General features: G+C 37.4%; 1 protein-coding gene across 15 annotated transcripts in view; it reads right to left on the reverse strand.

Annotated features, from left to right (window-relative positions):
- RBMS3 (RNA binding motif single stranded interacting protein 3) overlaps positions 1 to 18,885 on the reverse strand; it is an 830,766-nt gene that overhangs the window by 121,339 nt on the left and 690,542 nt on the right. For all 15 annotated transcript variants that reach the window (XM_027584288.2, XM_027584297.2, XM_027584292.2 and 12 more), the window contains exon 8: positions 9,387 to 9,433. In XM_027584288.2, the coding sequence (XP_027440089.1) occupies positions 9,387 to 9,433 (47 nt within the window). The remainder of the gene's footprint in view (positions 1 to 9,386; positions 9,434 to 18,885) is intronic.

Raw genomic sequence — 18,885 nt, forward strand, 5'->3', positions numbered from 1 at the left:
AATGAAAACAAAATTTTCATTCCTGGTATTGGCTAGCACAAACAGGCTACCACCTACCTCTCTAGTATTTTCTCCTACTCCTCTAAATCAGCCAGCCAGGTTCCAGCCACATTGATCTTCTTCTGTTGCATGATTCTGTCATTCTCACTTCTGTCTTGGGCCACTAAACCTTAATTCTCTCTACCTACAATGCTTATTTCCACAAATCTCCCTAAGGCTACTTCTTTCTCATTATTGGTCTCACTCATTTATCTTTTCTTCAAAGAGGTCTGTAGCTAAAGTAGCAACCATCATCTCCACCCCATTTGCTCTCTATTCTTCTCCTGTGATTTATTTTTTTTCATCTTTCTTATCACCATCAAAAGTAGTGATTTTCAAAAATTTTTTATGTATGTTATAGACTGAATGTTCATGTCCCTCCAAAATGCGTATGTTGAACTCCTTTCAATGTGTCAGTATTTAGAGATGGAACCTCTCTGGAAGAAATTAAGGTTAAATGAGATCAACAGGGTGGGGCCCCGATCTGATAGAATTAGTGTCCTTATAAGAAGGGACACTAGAGAACTTGCTCTCCGAAAGGCTGGGTGAGGACATAGTGAGAAAGCAGTCATCTACCAGCCAGGAAGAGAGTCCTCACCAGAAACTGAGTTAGCCAGACCTTGATCTTAGACTTCTAGCCTCCAGAACTGTGAGAAAAATAACTTTTGTTGTTTAAAACCATCTGAACAATGGTATTTTGTTATGGTGGTGGAGCTGACTAATACAAGGTACTACTGACTACCTTCTCACTCTGGATGTCAGCTTTGACAAAATTGAGGACACACTGGCTTTGTTGCCTAGAATAGAGCCTAGGACATAATAGATACTTAAGAACCATAGGTTGAATGAGTGAATGAATGAATGCAAAGAAGCTTAGGGAAATAAGTAGTGATTTCATTATAGGACGGCCAATGCCAAGATGGTGGGAGCATAGAAGATGGGTTCCTGAGCCAGTAGAAAGCTGATGGGTGAGAACCCAAAGAGAGGCCAACATTACATGTTAGTAAATGTTCAGTGGAAGCTTAACCAACGCTTGCTTTCTAAGCATGCAACAGTACTAGCAACTACGGAAAAGAGTCCTTTCTACAAAAATCATGATTTGCACTTAAAAATCCCCTTTAGATCTTATCCTTGACAGATCTTATTTATGAGGAAGTGAACAAAAAGACTTATTTGGGGCTCATAATGACCCCATTCCACCACAGCTATTCCATGATCACTCCACAAACAGTCTTTCTTATTCACTACGTGGTGGTTTAACTTCTCTTAGAAATCCAGTTGCAGCCTCTCCCATCAATGGAGTGAATCATGCACTTGATTCTTGAGCATGGTTTGTTTACTTTGCAAAATGTACCAACTGAAGTATTAAAAGTGAAGGCAACGAGGACTGGATTGACAGGCAGAGTTTACAGGGAATTTTATGGGGAAAATGGAGAAGAAACATAAAGAAACCAGCCAACTAAACTGATACTTACAAAGGGAACACTTGGGGGAAAATTTAATGCATTTTTTTCTATTTGCTTTAATCCTATCCAGCACACAAGAATGATATTTCATTCTTACCAGCAAGTTCCAATACTGCCAGTCAAGTCAGAGAGTTATTTAGAATGGACAATGTACTGGGAAGAAGAGACTCAGCACACCATCTTGATCCCCTAATTCTGGTGGTCTGAAATAAGCTCTTCCCAAATCCTAACATAAACTGGATGAATTTACAGGGAAACCCTTGCTTAAACCATGACAAGAAAGGCTACTATTGCATCTGAGGCATAGAGGTACCATATCTAAAGAAAATGCATCAGGCCAGGCTCTACGAGAGAGAACTGTAGGATGAGTTTCCCAATCCCTCCAGTTCTTAGTCCCTGCCATGTATCTGTTAGGATTTAAAAACACTCCCACATGGCCATGACGTTAAAAAACAAAACAAAACAAAACAAAAACAAAAAACAAAAAAAGAACATCCAAATGGATGCTTTAGGCATAGGTATTATTGGGGAACAGGAAACAGAAAATTGACAAAACATTTTAGCCATAGTAACAAAGCTTAGGTAATCCTAAATATGTGACTTTATGTTTTTATATCTCATAATATATGTATTATGCCTTGAAAATGCTATTATAGAAAACTGGGAATGAATTCTTAAACCATTTTCCTGGGAATAGTTTATTCTTTTAAGACACACACGCATACACACACACACACACACACATATTTTTTTTTTGCTAAAATTCACATAGCATTATGTGCATGATAAGTGTTCCTTTTATAATTTGTCCAGTGGTCCTAAACTAGAAGTGATTTTGCTCCTCAGGGAACATTTGGTGACAGGATCTGGAGATATTTTCGGTCGTCACAACTGTGTGTGTGGGCTGTTACTGGCATCTAGTGGATAGAGGTCTGGGATTTTGCTAAACATTCTACAACACAGGGCAGCTCCCACACGAAAAATGATCTGGTCCAACATGTCATAGTGTTGAAGATGAGAAACCTTGCCTTAGGAATATGAACTAGTTGCTTCTGGAGAGATTTCATTTGAACAAAACACCAAATGCCACAGTGCCTAAGAGAGTTAACTTAGTATGATCTATCTATAGAACTCTAAGCTGGCCTTTGAAAAACTTAATATTTTTAAGGAATGCAAAGAGTTACTTGGTTCTCTGGCACTTAAAGCAGGTGGGCTCCAGAAGTTCAGAATATGCAAGTCTAGGTCACTAATAGGACATGACTTCTCCTGCAGGAAAGTCATCTTCAGGGGATTTGGCAGTCAGTAGTAATATGGTGAAATCTTATTTCACTGACAATAAAAATAACATGAATATATCAATAACCCCAGGGTAGAATGTTTTTTTATTGAAGATAACCACACAAAATCCTATTTGCTCACTGAAATCAACAGCCCTGGCTCGTCTTTCATGCCCACAGGCAATATTGTTAGAGACAGAACCACGAACACTATCCTCAGGGTAACACAATAGCACAAGATTAATAAGTTATTGGTCATTTTTATTGTAATACCACCATATCCTTCACATTAGATTCATTTCCTAGTGTAATAAGATAAGGTTTCTGTAACACTTAATATCAAATGCCCATATACAACAGCTGGCAAACCAGTGCTATAGAAAACATTTTTTTCCATGACCCTCCCAAGAAAATACATTTTATTCAAATAAAACAATCCAAGAGGCTTTTACACAGCAGCTCTTACTGAAAAGGGCACTGGAAAGATGAGATTTTGAATATGGGGAGTGATTATTTCCCACCTCCCACACTCATATTTGAAAGTGATAGAATTTCATATTGGACTGCTAAAAAAGCAATAGGACAGTAGTAATAACAAATTGTAGACTTATGCCAGATGGTTCTGAAAGAAGAATAGGCATTTTTATTCCTGTAAGTTAGCCTAGAGTAAAAAGTACTAAGGTTTCATTTTTCCATTGTGATCCAGACATTTCTTCACTATAAACTTCAAAGCCTTAGATAGATGTGACATTGAAATAATTTTCTTGAAAGCAATAATTTGGATAGATTCAAGCAGATGACAGAACTGACATTTTCTACCGTCTCAGTTCAAACAGGATAGATTCACCATGGTTGGTATTTATAAATGTTTGTTCTTCATTAGCTAAAGTTGAGCTCAGTTTGGGAGTATTTATTTCAATTTCATGTTGCTGTATTAATGCAGAGGTTATGGAATTCTGAACATATTTAACTTTTGACACAATTTAAGCTACTAGCTACAACCCAGCCACATACTCAGAAAACCCTGGGGCTTAGTACACTTATGGGAAACCACAGGGTCATAAAATATGTTCTTTAGCTACGATGTGGGGCATCTCTAAGAGGAAACGTTCATGTCAGTGCTCCATCAATAAGTCTTCCTAATCCCTCATTAGAACACAAATGCCTCGTCTTTGTGGTCCTGCGATATTAATTTTCTTTTCTTTTTGAAAAGAATATAAAAATATAAACAGTGAAAAATAAGTCCCCCTCTTTTCCCTACTTTGCAGTTCTTGGTTGGCCCTCCTCAGTGAACTACTGTCCTCATTTCTTTTGTATTCTTTCAGAAAGATTTTATACAAATAAAAGTTAATATATACATAGATCTCATAGTACTTTGTGCTTTTACCACAATATTATTTGCACTGTATCTCATATTAGAATTGTGTGCATGTTCATTGTCTCTGATATAATATAAAATTTTTCCTTTTCAAATTTGCAACACCAAAATGATTTTAAACAGTGCAATAGATATATATTCAAAAGAAAAAAATGTTGAATTGAACTTAGTGAGCATTAAGCAATGTTGAAGAGTATTAACTGGATTACAGTGAGTTACAACTGTATCTTTGGATACTGATTGTTCTATGTAAAATGACACCAGTTTCTTTCCTATAGCAATAAACATTTCTCACTCTGTTAGGTTATTGCTGCCTGAGTTAGGGTGCCTGCTAGATCAAATACAGCAATGTGAACAGGGAGTAGCATACTCTATTCTAGACAATCATGTTAGATCCCTTAATATGCTGAGTAAGTTTTCTAAATCAGCTTCCACACCTCCAAGATGCATGTGTTAATGCTAACCCAAGGGACAGTAAGTATGTTGAGAAAATATTTGTGGTTATCTTGACATCTTACAGGTTTATAAATTATTGTTCTAGTATTCCATATTATTAAAATGTTACTATACAAGACAATAAAACCAAAGATGAACACATTTTTAAAATCATCTATATGAAGAAGTATCAAATGATTAAGATTAATTCACTACAATCTTCCTATTCTTTCCATTTGATTATATAGAATTTCTATCTTCTTGTTACCAACAACACAATGGACAATCTGAGCCTTCTAAAACTCCATTCTTAACTCAAGATGTGATAAATTCATGGGCAGTTTGGACACTGTGGGTGAAACTGGAGGCTATATACGTAAAGAGAATCAGATTAAAGTGTTATATGGGAACAGAGTAAATTGATGCTGAGAAGAGGAATGGTTTCTCTAATGGCAATTTGTTGGGGCCAAGAAGATATCATTGGTTACATTTCCTATTTCAGATTTAACATTTATAATACTGAGTTAAACAGTCTATAAAGATGAATAAAGCATGGAACCTGCCTTCACTGAGTTAATAGCCCAGCAGGGAAATAAATATGGTGTCAATAGCTACATGGCAAATAGACTGTCAAATGTATCATGGTACCTTGAAATACAGTGCAACAATAATATCAATATTTACACTGACGATCACATTGTATTGTACAGAGTTCCTTAACTCCTTACAGAGTCTTACTCTCATTTCCATTTCCAGAGGAGCAAATTAAAGCACAAACAACTCACCCATGCCTGGTGAATAACAGAATTTGGATGTATATATTGGCAGGCTGATTCTGGAGTATGCCCTCTTAACTACTGCTTATACTGTTTCTCTTATGAATGACTGTGTAACTAGCTCTGCCTGGAATCACTTGACTGTGTCCTTTAAAGGAGAGCAGTATTTTTTAAAAAATATAGAAAGAAGGAAAGAGAGAGAGAAGAAGAAAGGAAGGAAGAAAATCACTACTCTCTTGGGGCAGAGAGAATTCCATAAGCAACAAGACACAGAAGTGTAAAGTTGCATGGGATGTTCTAAGAAGGTTCATAGAAGGTTCATATGATTTTCAGGAACCAAGTCATGAAGGGTTGTTGTTGTTGTTTATTATTATTATTATTATTAGGGTATGTGTGTGTGTGTGTGTGCATGCCATTCTTAGAAGTCTTGAGTTTTGTTCTGTAGTTAGGAAAGTCTACCTAACACTTTAAACCAGACAGGGAGATGATTACTGTGATTACATTTTATGTATGTTTATATATAGAATATATAATATAATATACATATATATATAGAATATATGTATTCAAAAAACAATGTGAAAACATTTTAGAGGAGAGCCGTATTAGAGACAGGTAAAAGGTTAGTCCAGGTAAGAGAGGTGATTGAATAAACTCAACCAGCGGCAAGGACCAAGAGCTGGGGTGAAGATGTAGTTCAGAGATAGACTGAATAAGTTTTAATGACCAATTTTATCATTAAGAATGTTATAAAAGAGAAGAACCCAGAGATCTGGAGTTTATGGCCTAAATGGCTTTAGCGTGAATTATTGAAAAAAAAAGAAGCAAATTTCATATTTGATTTTCATTTGAATTTGTTTGGTTTGTATTAGGAAACATTGATGAAGTTAAAGATCTCAGTTTGGGACAAAGATATCTAAGAGCAATACCTAATAAGCAGTTAGAAACATAGGTAAAACAAAAATAACCAACCAGCCAAAGAATAATTATTGTGCCCTGCATCTACTTATGAACTCCAAGTGTCAGCTCACGAGTCTTTACGTTCCCAAAGCAAGAGGAATGGATGAGATCAACCAGGAAAAAGACAAAACCTGAGAAAGATTAGTATAAGTGGGCGAAAGAGGAGGAATCAGAAGAAACCAAGTGAGTAGGAAGAGTACAGAGCAAGGAGGATCAGCAGGGAATGGAGTTGTGGGATCCAAGAGATGAGAAATTTCCAAAAAGGTATAAATGGCAACAATAACAACTCAAAGGAGGCAAGATGTCAAGTGGTGTAAGAACTAAAAGGGTGTCCATTATAATGGATACATTTGGAGATCACTGGGAATATTAACAAAGGAAATTCCAGTCAAGTCTGAAACCAGACTTCATAATTTAATAGGCTTCATTAGAAAAGAATATGGGAAGACTGTGTACAGACAACTGAAGTTGTTTAGCAGTGAAGAGAAGGCTAAAATAGTATAGTCACTAGAAGTGATGTCATTGGCATGAAAATTGTTTTGCTTCTACCCTCTTGACAGGTGGAAGAGACTTGAGCATTTCTATAGGCTGAAAGGAATATTCAGTGGACAAGAAGGTCTTGAAGAGAGGCACTGGTCGATGGCATACAGTTCTTTATCAGTGAGAGTAGATCAGATAAGATCAAGAAGATGGGTATCCTCAGCATCTTAACGAAAATGTGTTTCATGAGGGAACTATTCATTGTCACAAACATTTAAGTGGGCAGTGAAAAAGGATGAACCATTTTTGCAACTCTTTAGAGTATAACACTGTTAATATAAGGTGCAGATAAAGACACGTCATAGAGAGGGTGATTTAAGGTGTACAGATGGACTTGCAGCCAATCTCAATGTGGCATATGGGCAGTGAGCTGAAATGTGAGGTGAGGGCATGCAGAGGGAGAAATGTTCGCTGTGTTCCATGCGGTCCTCACAGCCTCTAACATGGCATTAACCCAAAGTTCCCTTTTGGTGGCTCAGATTAGGAACCAAAATCTCTTTTTACTTTCTCTTTAGGTTTGTGATAAATCAGGAAGAATATTTGGAAAATTATGTCTTTAGAGAAGTCAGTCAGATTTTAGATTATGCATCGGAAAGACGACTGCCTAAAGCAATGCATAAGAAGGCATCATTCTCTCACTGCAGTCCAGGCCTAGATCACTGCTGCATTTCTAATCCTTCACATAGAGTCTACCCAAGACTCTAGAAGAAGGAATTTATAATAGATATATAGATAAATATTACAGATGAATACATATATAATATACAGTATGCAAAATATTAGCACTTATTGAAGCTACTTAGTGAACATATACGTATTCATTCAATTATTACTTCTATTTTCCATTTATGTATATACATTTCCAATTGTAACTACATGTATATTTACATGTATTTGGCTCTGCTCCCAAGCACCTTAAGTTACAAATATAAAGTACTTGGTACATAGTATGTGTTCAATACATGCTATTCCCTTCCATTATAACACCTACTTTCTGTCACTATCACTTAGCATATGATGCCTTGTTTCATATCTTTTGAGTTAATTATTTTATTTCCCCAACTATACAATGTGATTCTTGAAGATTTTCTTCTCCATTTCTTTCCTTCTTTTTACCCAGCAAGATTATAGTGCCTTGTTGGAAATAGGAACATCCTTACTGGATAAATCCTTAATTTTTGCTCTTGGAGAGAAGTTTTAATCAGCAAGGGAGAAAGGACTAGACTCCTTCCCTAGCCTACCATCCATGTTTACTCTTTTATGGAAGGGTAGACTATGAGTTCCTTGAAGGCAAAGATCTTGTCTCATATAATGTTTTTTAAATCTGTAGAGCATAGCAAAGTGCTTGGCAGACTCGTTGGATGTTTTCTGAATGAATGAATAAATCACTGCCTAAATGAATAACTCTAAGAATAGGAGATATTTAAATATTTCCACTATCCCACAGATTTTCATTAGAGGCAGCTGACAAAATAGAAAATAGAGTTTGCATCTTTTTATCCTCTACATTGATCTTAAATGAGGTCTTCATTCTGATTAATTCTTTAATGAGACTGTAAGACAGAAAACTGAAAGCCATGGAGAAATCCAAGATGGAAGGCTATGAAAATAAAATAACCTGTCAATTGCAGGACAGTCGAAGCAAAGAGAAGGGATTGGAAACTGAGAAGAAAGTTTCAACCAAAGATGTTCAGAATCACAGAATTTTTGAGAGGTCAGGTCATGTAGTTTAAGTCTTGTTCCTCAAAGGAAGAATCCTAGGCTATTCTTACTTATTCTAAGGAAGAAGCTATAAATTTCCAGATGATTAGTTAAATGGAGAGTGAGGGGTGTCTGGGTGGTTCAGTCAGTTAAGCATCTGACTCTTGATTTCGATTCAGGTCATGATCTCAGGGTTGTGAGATTGAGCCCTACATTGGGCTCTGTGCTGGGCAAGGAGCATGCTTAAGATTCTCTCCTCCCCCCTCTTTGCCCCTTCCCCCCGCAAAAATAAAAATAAATAAATAAATAAAATAGTGAAGACACAATCACCAAGTTTCTAACTTGACTCTGTCCATTGCCTTCCTGATAGCCAGAAGAAAACAGCAAAAGCATTATTCATGTTGACATGAACTGAGAAAACACTAAAATCATTGAAAGCTAAACTCTAGAGTTATCAGCAGGGCAACACTCTGATCCCAGAGACACGCAGATACATCTTCCAGCCTAGCCCTATCTCCCTATGCTCCCTCTTCACATCCCATTCCTTACTCTTTCTAAGGGAGAAAGAGAGCATGAGGGAGGGAGACTTAATGCGGGTAGAAAACATGAGGGAATAGAGGACATGGAAGATGCTATGAGGTCAGAGTCATATACGGGGAGAAAAAAAATACAATGGTGAGAAATGTTTGGTTTAAAGTTTTTGTTTAAGGATTTAAAACAAAAGAAAGACATTTTTGAACATTTTTCTTCAGTACTGATTCCAGAGATCAAAGATACCTTAGCAATTAAAATAGAGAAAATGTAGTCTACTTACCCATTCTGTATGGCGGCTGTGGGGTCATAGGTCAGAGCCATGCCAGCCTGTATACAGGGAGGAAAGAGGAGAAAACAAATCTTAACACTTTTATCTTGGTGCCCAAAATATTCAGTACATACAAATACTTTTATCTTTACTTTCCATGATTTAAGTTTATTTTATCCTACACATTTTTCCACCCTTACTGCCAAGACTAGCATTTTTACTACCCACACATCAGAATCCACCAGTGAGTTAGGAGTTTATATTATATATCCAGACAAACCAAGGAACAATGCAGTTTGGATGATTTCCATTTCTACTTCATAAACCATCTGCTGTCTAATCTGGTATCCTTATAATTTCTCAATATTGTCAAGAGCACCTATTATAAGTCTTATGACTAAAAAAAAACAAGAATAAATCCTGTGGTCAGGATAAAAATAAAAGCTACTTAAAATGCATTCGACCTTTCAGAAGAAAATGTTAATAAATATTTATTTTAAAATAGATCGTATGCCTCAGGGTATGCAGATAATGAGTCACAGAGTGCTTGTCCAATATTTTGCTAGTACCTGTCCTACTAAGAGTGGTAGTAAGGCAAGGTCATTTACACATAATGGAAATTCTAGGTCTTGTAACTAATAAGGAGGTGGGTCTGTTCTGTTTCTTAAAATAAAATCATCTTTGAAAAACTAAACTTCTGTAACAGACAGTAGTTCCAGAAAAGAATAATAAACTTCATGATTGTTAATTCACAGCCTATCTTCTCCTTCATACACATCATCACATTTGATCCTCACAACAACCCTATGAAGTAGGCAGGAGAAACAGTTCCTCCATTTTGTAGATGAAGACACTGAAGCTTGGAGAGGTCAAGTGACTTGCTCAAGGTCCACATTTGGAGGCAGAATCAGATTCCAGCCCACATCTTCTGAGGCTCCCTTCCACCACCTATGACACTAACCTAGGGTCTGCATGAGACCTGATGATCATCTCCAGCAATGTGGGAGAATTTTCTCTGTGGGTGTATGGGCGTACCACCTTTTGTTTCCAACACTGTCAGTCTGGTTACTGCTTGTGAGTAGAAACAGAATGTAGAATGAAACTCAAAACTGACTAGGTTGTCATCAGGTTAGATATTTTTCTTTCTTTTTTGAAATTCAAAAGTGAATTAGACTGACGTCAATTTCCTGGCTTCGATAGTGCACTATGATTATGTTAAGATATAACAATTGGAGAAATGGGGTGAAGGGTACACAGGGCCTCCTTGTACATTTCTCTTGCAATTTCCCATGAATCAATAACTATTTCAAAAGAAAAAGAAGAAAATGAATTAGCTTTGAGGACTTTTGTAGAAGACAAGAAATATCATGAAAACTTCAGAGAAAAGAAAAAGGAGATCTTGTGTTTTGAGTTTCAGTGTAGGTGAAGGTAGTTTTCCTGTTGGGATCATTGAATTCCTCACCTTTCACACATAACTGAAATGGAAATTCTCAGGCTTTCCAAGATAGGGCCTGAAGTCCAGTATGCCCTGCTATATTCAAGCTTAGATTACATGCATTATTTTTCCCAAACAGTTTTAAAATTGTTATTAAGATTGGTATAAAGAACAAAAGTGTAGAGCCATATATGAATGGGATTGGCATACTGGGAGCATACATAAACTGGAAGGGAGTTTGCAAGCAAAGTTGAGACGACTGTCAGAAGTTAGTAGACGTACACTGAAAATACATTTAATGATAACTGCATCTCACTCGTGTTAAAGAAATATGCAACTGATAATATGACAAGCTGGGGGATTGGAAAATGAGAAGCAAATGTAGTAGTGCCAAAGCACAAAAGAGATCCTGGGGTGCCTGGTGGGCACAGTCAGTTAAGCGTCCAACTCTTGGTTTTGGCTCTGGTTATGATTGGGCCCCTGAGTGGGGCTCAGGCTCATTATGGAGTCTGCTTGAGATTCTCTCCCCTCTCCCTCTCATGCTCTCTCTCAAGTAAATAAATCTTTAAAACACAGACATACAGACACACACACACACACACACACACACACACACACACACACACACACACACACAAAGAGATTCTAAGTCTAAATTCTTCCCAAGAAGGAGCCTCTGCCATGTGACCGATGGGAGGCTGGCTCTAGGCTGAAGACTCCCCAGAATCGACCTGTCCAGGGTACGGCTCATAATCCATCGTTATGGCTGGCTACTGGAGAGGGCAGTTGTAAAAGTTGTCCATTGGGGATGAGATTTCTGTCTTACAAGATGTCACACCAGAGGCAGAAGAAAAAAGATGGGCTTTATACTCAATAGAATTATTGTTTGTTTTTGAGAGATTTAGGAAGAAGTCATACCTTCAGCCTCCTAACCACTGCAGATTGTTTAAATCCGAGAGGACTTATAGGAAGCCTTTCCTAATCAACCTTATGTTTTCTTCTTTTCCTTGCACTTATGTTTCAATAGTGCTCAGAGATCAATGCTATTTAGCCTTTCTTGAATTATCAATTGTCTTGAACATTCTCTTCTTATGCCATGTTTATTTGTTCTGGCAACTTTAAGTAAGGATTTTTTTTTCTCTCACATTTTACTTTAATTCCTTATGGATTATAGATAACAAATCACATCAGCTCTAGCTAGCAACATAATAATTATCAATAAACTCTACCTTTTTGTTGAATATGCATGTGATAATCAGAAAGCCTAAATTTGCTTCTTCCCACATCTTTTTCTTTTTAAAGATTTTTATTTATTTATTTGAGAGAGAGAATGAGATAGAGAGAACATGAGAGGGGAGAGGGTCAGAGGGAGAAGCAGACTCCCCGCTGAGCAGGGAGCCCGATGCAGGACTTGATCCCGGGACTCCAGGATCACGACCTGAGCCGAAGGCAGTCATTTAACCAACTGAGCCACCCAGGCGCCCACTTCTTCCCACATCTTAAACCTCTATTTCATCTTTCAGAAGATGGAAAAGAACTAAATAGATGGCAATATGGTTTTGTGGAAAGAATATATGTTTTGGACCTGGGTTCAAGTCTTATCGCTGTTCCATTCTAGCAGTGTGACTTTGGGCAAATTATTTAACCTGTTTGAACCTCAGTTTCCTCAACGGTTAAATGATTTAGTAATACCTACCTCATTTGATTGTTGTGAAATTTAAATGAGATTACATTTGTAAAGCGCCCAGCACAGTGCCTGGAGACAAGACACATACATAAATATTATAATACAAAGCAACGTGTGGTAAGTGCCATATGAGTAGTATAGATGAGGTGTGAAGAGAGAGGCTGGGGATGATCAGGGAAGCCATGTGGAGGACATACAGATGAGTGGAAACTTGAAAGATGATTAGGATTTCCATAGATGGAGATGAGAGATAGAGGCCAACTCAGACAAAAAGGAATAGTATGGAAAAGATATAGAAATAAAAAGGGCAAGGTGAGTGATTCACTTGCAGTAGAACATTGTGGTGAGGGGGCAGTGGGAATTAAGACTCAAAAGAAAAGGGGGCAGAACGTTTGATTGCCTGGCTCCTCTGGGGGAGCCTCTGAACATTTTTTGAGCAGGGAAATTATACAATCAAAGAGGGATTGGACAACAAGAAACAGCATGAGCCCCCTGGAAAACAGAGGGTCAATCCAGAGCGATGAGCAACTGGAGTAGGCACTTGGGGACAGGAAGGTGGAGAGAATCTAAGATGAGATTGTCACTGCAAAAGGGTAGGAAATTGAACACATGATCACCTACTTCATGATTTTTGCCTAGAGACAGTCCTGCCTCATGAGTACCTTTGGCAAGAGGAGACAAGAGATTAGTTTCAGGTCATATGCATTTGTAACATTATGGGTAACAAAACAAGGCATGTGTTTAAACAAAGAGTTGTTTGAACTTAACCCACTGGCTGAATATTGTAGCCACAATAAGTAGTACTTGCTCCACCTGGTTTTCATGTTCATGTGTAACAGCTTGTTGAGTTATAATTCTAATATAAGTCTTAATGTAGATTTTGCATTCAATTTCCTTTTGTTTCTTTCACAAAGGTAAAAAAGAAAATCAATTTTGCTGCACTGTCTAGCCACCTTTATACTAAGTGAGAACCATGAAATCATCATTATGTAATTACTAAATTTTATGGCATGTTTACAAACTCCAGAGTCACACAAAAAGTAAAATAACTTGGAACAAAACAAAAATGTCACACCACATATGTAGGAAAGTGATGTTTAATCCTGTCTCTCTCCCTTCAAAAGAGCTTATTAGATTCACAAATACTTTCCATTTTTCAAGTTTACCTTATTTGAGTATTGAAGCATTTGCAATTTAAAACAAAAGGGGGCATTTTTGTCATTTTCCTGCAGCAGCTAAGTTTTTGCTTAGTATTTCAGCCATAATAAGGTATTTCTAGTCCTCCCAGACAGAATCTATACTATAAGAGCTAAATATTTGAGAAGAAATTTAAAATACAGTTTACTGGAGTAAGTATCTAATTATTTTCATAGATACAGGGATTTCACTGAGACACATCCGTTTGTCTTAGGAGCTAGATATTTGATATTCATAAAATTAAATAATTATTAATAGGTTAAATGAAGAGGTAACAATCATGAAAGTACTGCTTAAAATGTGCTAGGTGGGGGGTAGGCATTAGGCATTAACGCTTCAGAAAGATCTTCTGGACTGGAATGCTTGGTCTTATTGGAGGAGCCGAGCATCATTGACTATAACAAAGCCAAAGAGAAGATAGGCTGATGGAATTGATTTTATCATTTTTGAAACTATTTTTGTACTGTCATGTAAATGTGGACCAAAGAGTTTGAGGCAATAAACTTTATACAGACAGATCTACACTGTAATTCCTGGGAAATTGAGACACCGATGTTTTAGTATAACATTTCTCTTTTTTCTAACTTCTGCCTTGTCAGATGATGCATCATAATTGTATGAGTAAAAATGAATAATCACAAGAATTTCCAATTTTCTACAACCAGATTTAAGGCAACACTTTAGTACATACAGAGTAAATATTATATATTTCAGTAAGTCTTGTGTACTGAATTAGCACAAGATGAGTTCAGGAAACCAAAGAAGAAAAGGATAATCTAATTTTCTGGATATTATCTTGAAAGAGTTTATTTCTTGCAACCAATTTTAACAATATTTATAACAGTTAGTAGGTTACAGTTAAAAACCCTATAAATAAAATAAGGTGACTTTAGAGGTGATATGGATAAAAGGGCTTGAAAATTATAATGTGTTATAAATGTTTAGGTCCTGCCACTGTAGCGAAAACTCACTTAACTTTGTTTATATTTATTTCCCAGTATTTCTCTTTAGAAAACATGTCCTTTAGTGAAGAAATCCTGACACAAAATTATGTGTAAGATAGGGGCCAAAAAATAAAAATTTTAAAAATTAAAAAAAAAAAATCTCTGACTAGAAATAGAACAAGAAAATAATTTCAACAATGTTAAATGTCAAAATATTAGTGTTATAACTGTAAATGATTTTTTTCCTTTCATATATTTTTCCTGACTTTCTTAAGTTGTGTATAGTTAGAATTACTTTTAAAATCCCTTTAATTTAAAGAAGCACATTATAGCTTCTATGACTTGTTTTTAATTTTTAAATTCAGGAGGAAAAACAAAAGGCATATCATTTGTAAAAGTAATAGAGATGAGAGGCCTGATTCAGGAGTAAGCTTGCAAATGTCAGGAAGCATTGAGCTTTGCTAGGTCAGTAGAGTACAGAAGATCTGGGATGGAATGAAAATTGCTACAGCCAGAAGGATCGATGTGAGAATGGGCAGGAGGTTATGAATAAATCCTGAAAATTTGGAGTTAATGATATAGTGATTCTAGTGATGGAAACTAGGAAGAATTCATAAATCCAAATGGCCATACTGGCTGAGAAACTTAGGATTTCATACGTGATAGCAGAAGTGTGGATACCAACAATAGCCAAACTGTGGGAAGAGCCAAGATGTCCATCAACAGATGAATGGTTAAAGAAGATGTGGTATATATATACAATGGAATATTATGCAGCCATCCAAAGGAATGAGATCTTGCTATTTGCAATGACGTGGATGGAACTGGAGGGTGTTGTGCTGAGCGAAATAAGTCAATCAGAGAAAGACATGTATCATATGACCTCACTGATATGAGGAATTCTTAATCTCAGGAAAAAAACTGAGGGTTGCTGGAGTGGTGAGGGGTGGGAGGGAGGGGGTGGCTGGGTGATAAACATTGGGGAGGGTATATGCTATGGTGAGCGCTGTGAATTGTGCAAGACTGTTGAATCACAGATCTGTACCTCTGAAACAAATAATACAATATATGTTAAAAAAAGAAGAAGAAGCTAGCAGGAGGGAAGAATGAAGGGGGAAAATTGGAGGGGGAGACGAACCATGAAAAGACTATGACTCTGAGAAACAAACTGAGGGTTCTAGAGGGGAGGAGGGTGGGGGGATGGGTTAGCACGGTGATGGGTATTAAAGAGGGCACGTTCTGCATGGAGCACTGGGTGTTATATACAAATAATGAATCATGGAACACTACATCAAAAACTAATGATATAATGTATGGTGATTAACATAATAATAAAAAATTAAAAAAAAAAAGTGTGGATACCCAAGATCTTCAGAGGAACCAGAAAACTTGCCAGAAAACCATAAAGTGATCAATACCAAGCAAGGTTTTTAAGAAAGGATTTTAAACTTCTTTCCTGTTTAAAAAAAGGAACTAATTCTAGGAAACAATATGTTCAGGGCAAATTTGCAGGCAGGGTATCATAGCACTTGGTGAAAGGGGATGTGAGAAAATGGGGGTATTGATAGGGTTTTGCCAGCAATGTCTCTGGTGTGGTCAGGTGATAACTGAAGGTGTGTTTCCCCAGGCAGAGGCAGTCAACTATATAAAGCAGGTGTCTGCTCTCACCTGCTCAAGGGATGTTCCCCAGGTTATGTGCAGCCAGTCCCTCTCCGAAAGAGAAGATGAGGGACAAATGAGACTGTCAATGAGGACATTGCCAAAGTCTACCAAAGGGAGATTATACTGCCTGGTCCTGGGACTAAACAGAAATGTCCTGTTAATAGTTCCGTTAAAATATGCCCACCAACCTGTGCAATAGCTCATACTACATTCCTTATTTTCATAACTTCTAAATCTAAGGAAGATATTTATTTCAAATCATATTTGATTAGTTTGCATCATTTGACAAGTGATCTTCTTCTTCTTTCAACATTCCTTTCCCTTGGGTTCCCTGTGAGCCTAGTTTTCTTCTGACCTCAGAGAGCAATTTCTCCTTTGATGTTACTTGCTCCCCCTGCCTTTGAGATGCCTGCCGGGCCCAGGTTTGCCTTCCTCTTCTCTCCTTCTGTACTGTGATGACATTCCCTTTCCAATCACAGTTATTATTTATGTCTCAGTGATTCCTGAATCTTGGTTTCAAACTCAAGTATCTATACTAGAGTCCCCACACTTACTGCGAAGTTAAATTAGTAAATTGAATGTATGGTCAGTGTCTTTTTTCAAGTTATCATTTCTGGTTTGTGTGTTTACTAATATCCTTTGGCAGAGATACCCTTCCCTGCCTCTGCTTGCAACTCTCTTCCCATCCATCAGCCACACCACTGTGCAGTGAGGATTGCTCTTGTGATATAGAAAATGTCTCAGTCCTTGCTTGGTGAGTAGAGAGGGTGGAAGGGTTGGGATTGCTGAGAGACCTTCCTGATGCAGCCCGGAAGCCAGTGTACCTGAACTAAATCAGGAGCAAGAGCCTAGGAGAAATTAGAGGTAGCCAGAAAACCTGGAGGACCCTCTTAACCAAGTTATTGACTCAGAGTGCAGAGAAGATTGTGAAAAGTCATCTTGACATCTTCAGAGGTTTGTCAGAAATCAAGAAATGGAATGCAGGGGATTTATTACTTAAAAAAATAGCAAAGACAGGCAGAGAATAGAGAAAATTTACCTCTCTGTGTTTGGGGAAACAACATCAAGGGGAGTCAGGCTCTTGTTTATAAACTATGTCATCATAGTATTTGTCCTGTTTGGCTCTTACTAAAGCATTCTAGTCAGGCAGAGAATTTCTCCCTTATATAGCAATAAAGAAGGACAAGATAAAAAGATGCAGACAGAATTAAGGCTGGATGGCCGAGAAAGCTGATGGCTGCACAAAGAAATCATTGTCAAAAGGGAAACAGAAGGAAAGGTATGATGTGGCTGGTTAAAGTTTACAAAGCTCTAGTGTGAGTTTGTCATTAAAACCAAAGTTAAATTAAACTTTGATTGATCATCATAAAAGAGGCAAGAGAACATTATCATATTTTATGTAGGCACTTCTGCTTTTTTCTCAATCTGAATGACTAACTTCAAAGACTCCAAGACATTGTGTGTGTGTGTGTGTGTGCGCGCGCGCGCACGCGTGTGTGTGTGTTTCACATCTTGCTGTCTGTGAAATTGGGGCTTGCATGATAATTGATGGCATGTGAGTTTGGAAACTTTCTCCTCTTTTCAGTGATATTTAGAATAATATTTCATCCTTAATTGATGGTATCATAGAGTCAATGATGTAGTGCATATACTATTAAACCCCACCATAACACAGTAAGTAAGGTGAAAAATATAAAATGCTGAGGTTGCTACCAGAGTGAGCCTGTGCAACTGGATAGGTGGGAGTTCCAGGTATCTGACTAAGTTGATCCATATTCTCCCAGGTCCCAGGTGCAGTTTGATGCTACGTGGAGGTTGTAAGCTGCGGCTTAATTATTGATGGGAACAATTTTGAGTCTCATGGCAGGCTGAGATTGTCAGGACAGTGCCAACAACTCGAGAAATCTCTCAGTTGGTTGATGCCCCACTTAGTTGCCAGGGAATTAGAGAACATGGAGATCAACTATCAGCCTTTCTCCTTATAATTCTTGATATAATCTTCCCATCCTTCAGCACTTCCTAAAGCCCATACCCCAGCCTCTTGCCCAAGAACATAAGTATGTTTTCCCATCCTCTTTTTTGAGAAGGGAGACTAGGCAGATGACTGGAGCTCATCATCAAATGCCACATATCCAAAATTACACCATCACAGGAATTTACAAGATTTGCTTTTTATCTTTAGTGATCATAGATTAGAAAATATGGACCCAGCAGCTTTAAAATAAGAACACTTAATTGAGTAAGAAAGTTTCCATGTTAAACTACTGAGCATTCAAGTTCTTGTGCCAGTGGGAAGACTTTTTGAGATTATGAGTGTCATTCACCTTGAGCCTGCTGTCTAAATTGCCAGTAAAGCACATGAAATAAATAAGAGTACATTTGGTGGGCTGGCGAACAAATTCAACTGCAAGTGCTGTAATGCATTGTAACAGCTCTTTTTAAGACCACATATGTAAAGACTCTTCTTCAGTTCAAGGTTAAAAGAACTATTTGCAGAACCTGGCAATGTTGTTAGAGACATCTTAATTTTTTCCAAGGTCCCATTAAAGAAAATAATTGGACAATTAAGTGCCAAGCATCGTGATA

Source organism: Zalophus californianus, chromosome 1 (genome assembly GCF_009762305.2).
Source record: "Zalophus californianus isolate mZalCal1 chromosome 1, mZalCal1.pri.v2, whole genome shotgun sequence".
Taxonomy (NCBI): Eukaryota; Metazoa; Chordata; class Mammalia; order Carnivora; family Otariidae; genus Zalophus; species Zalophus californianus.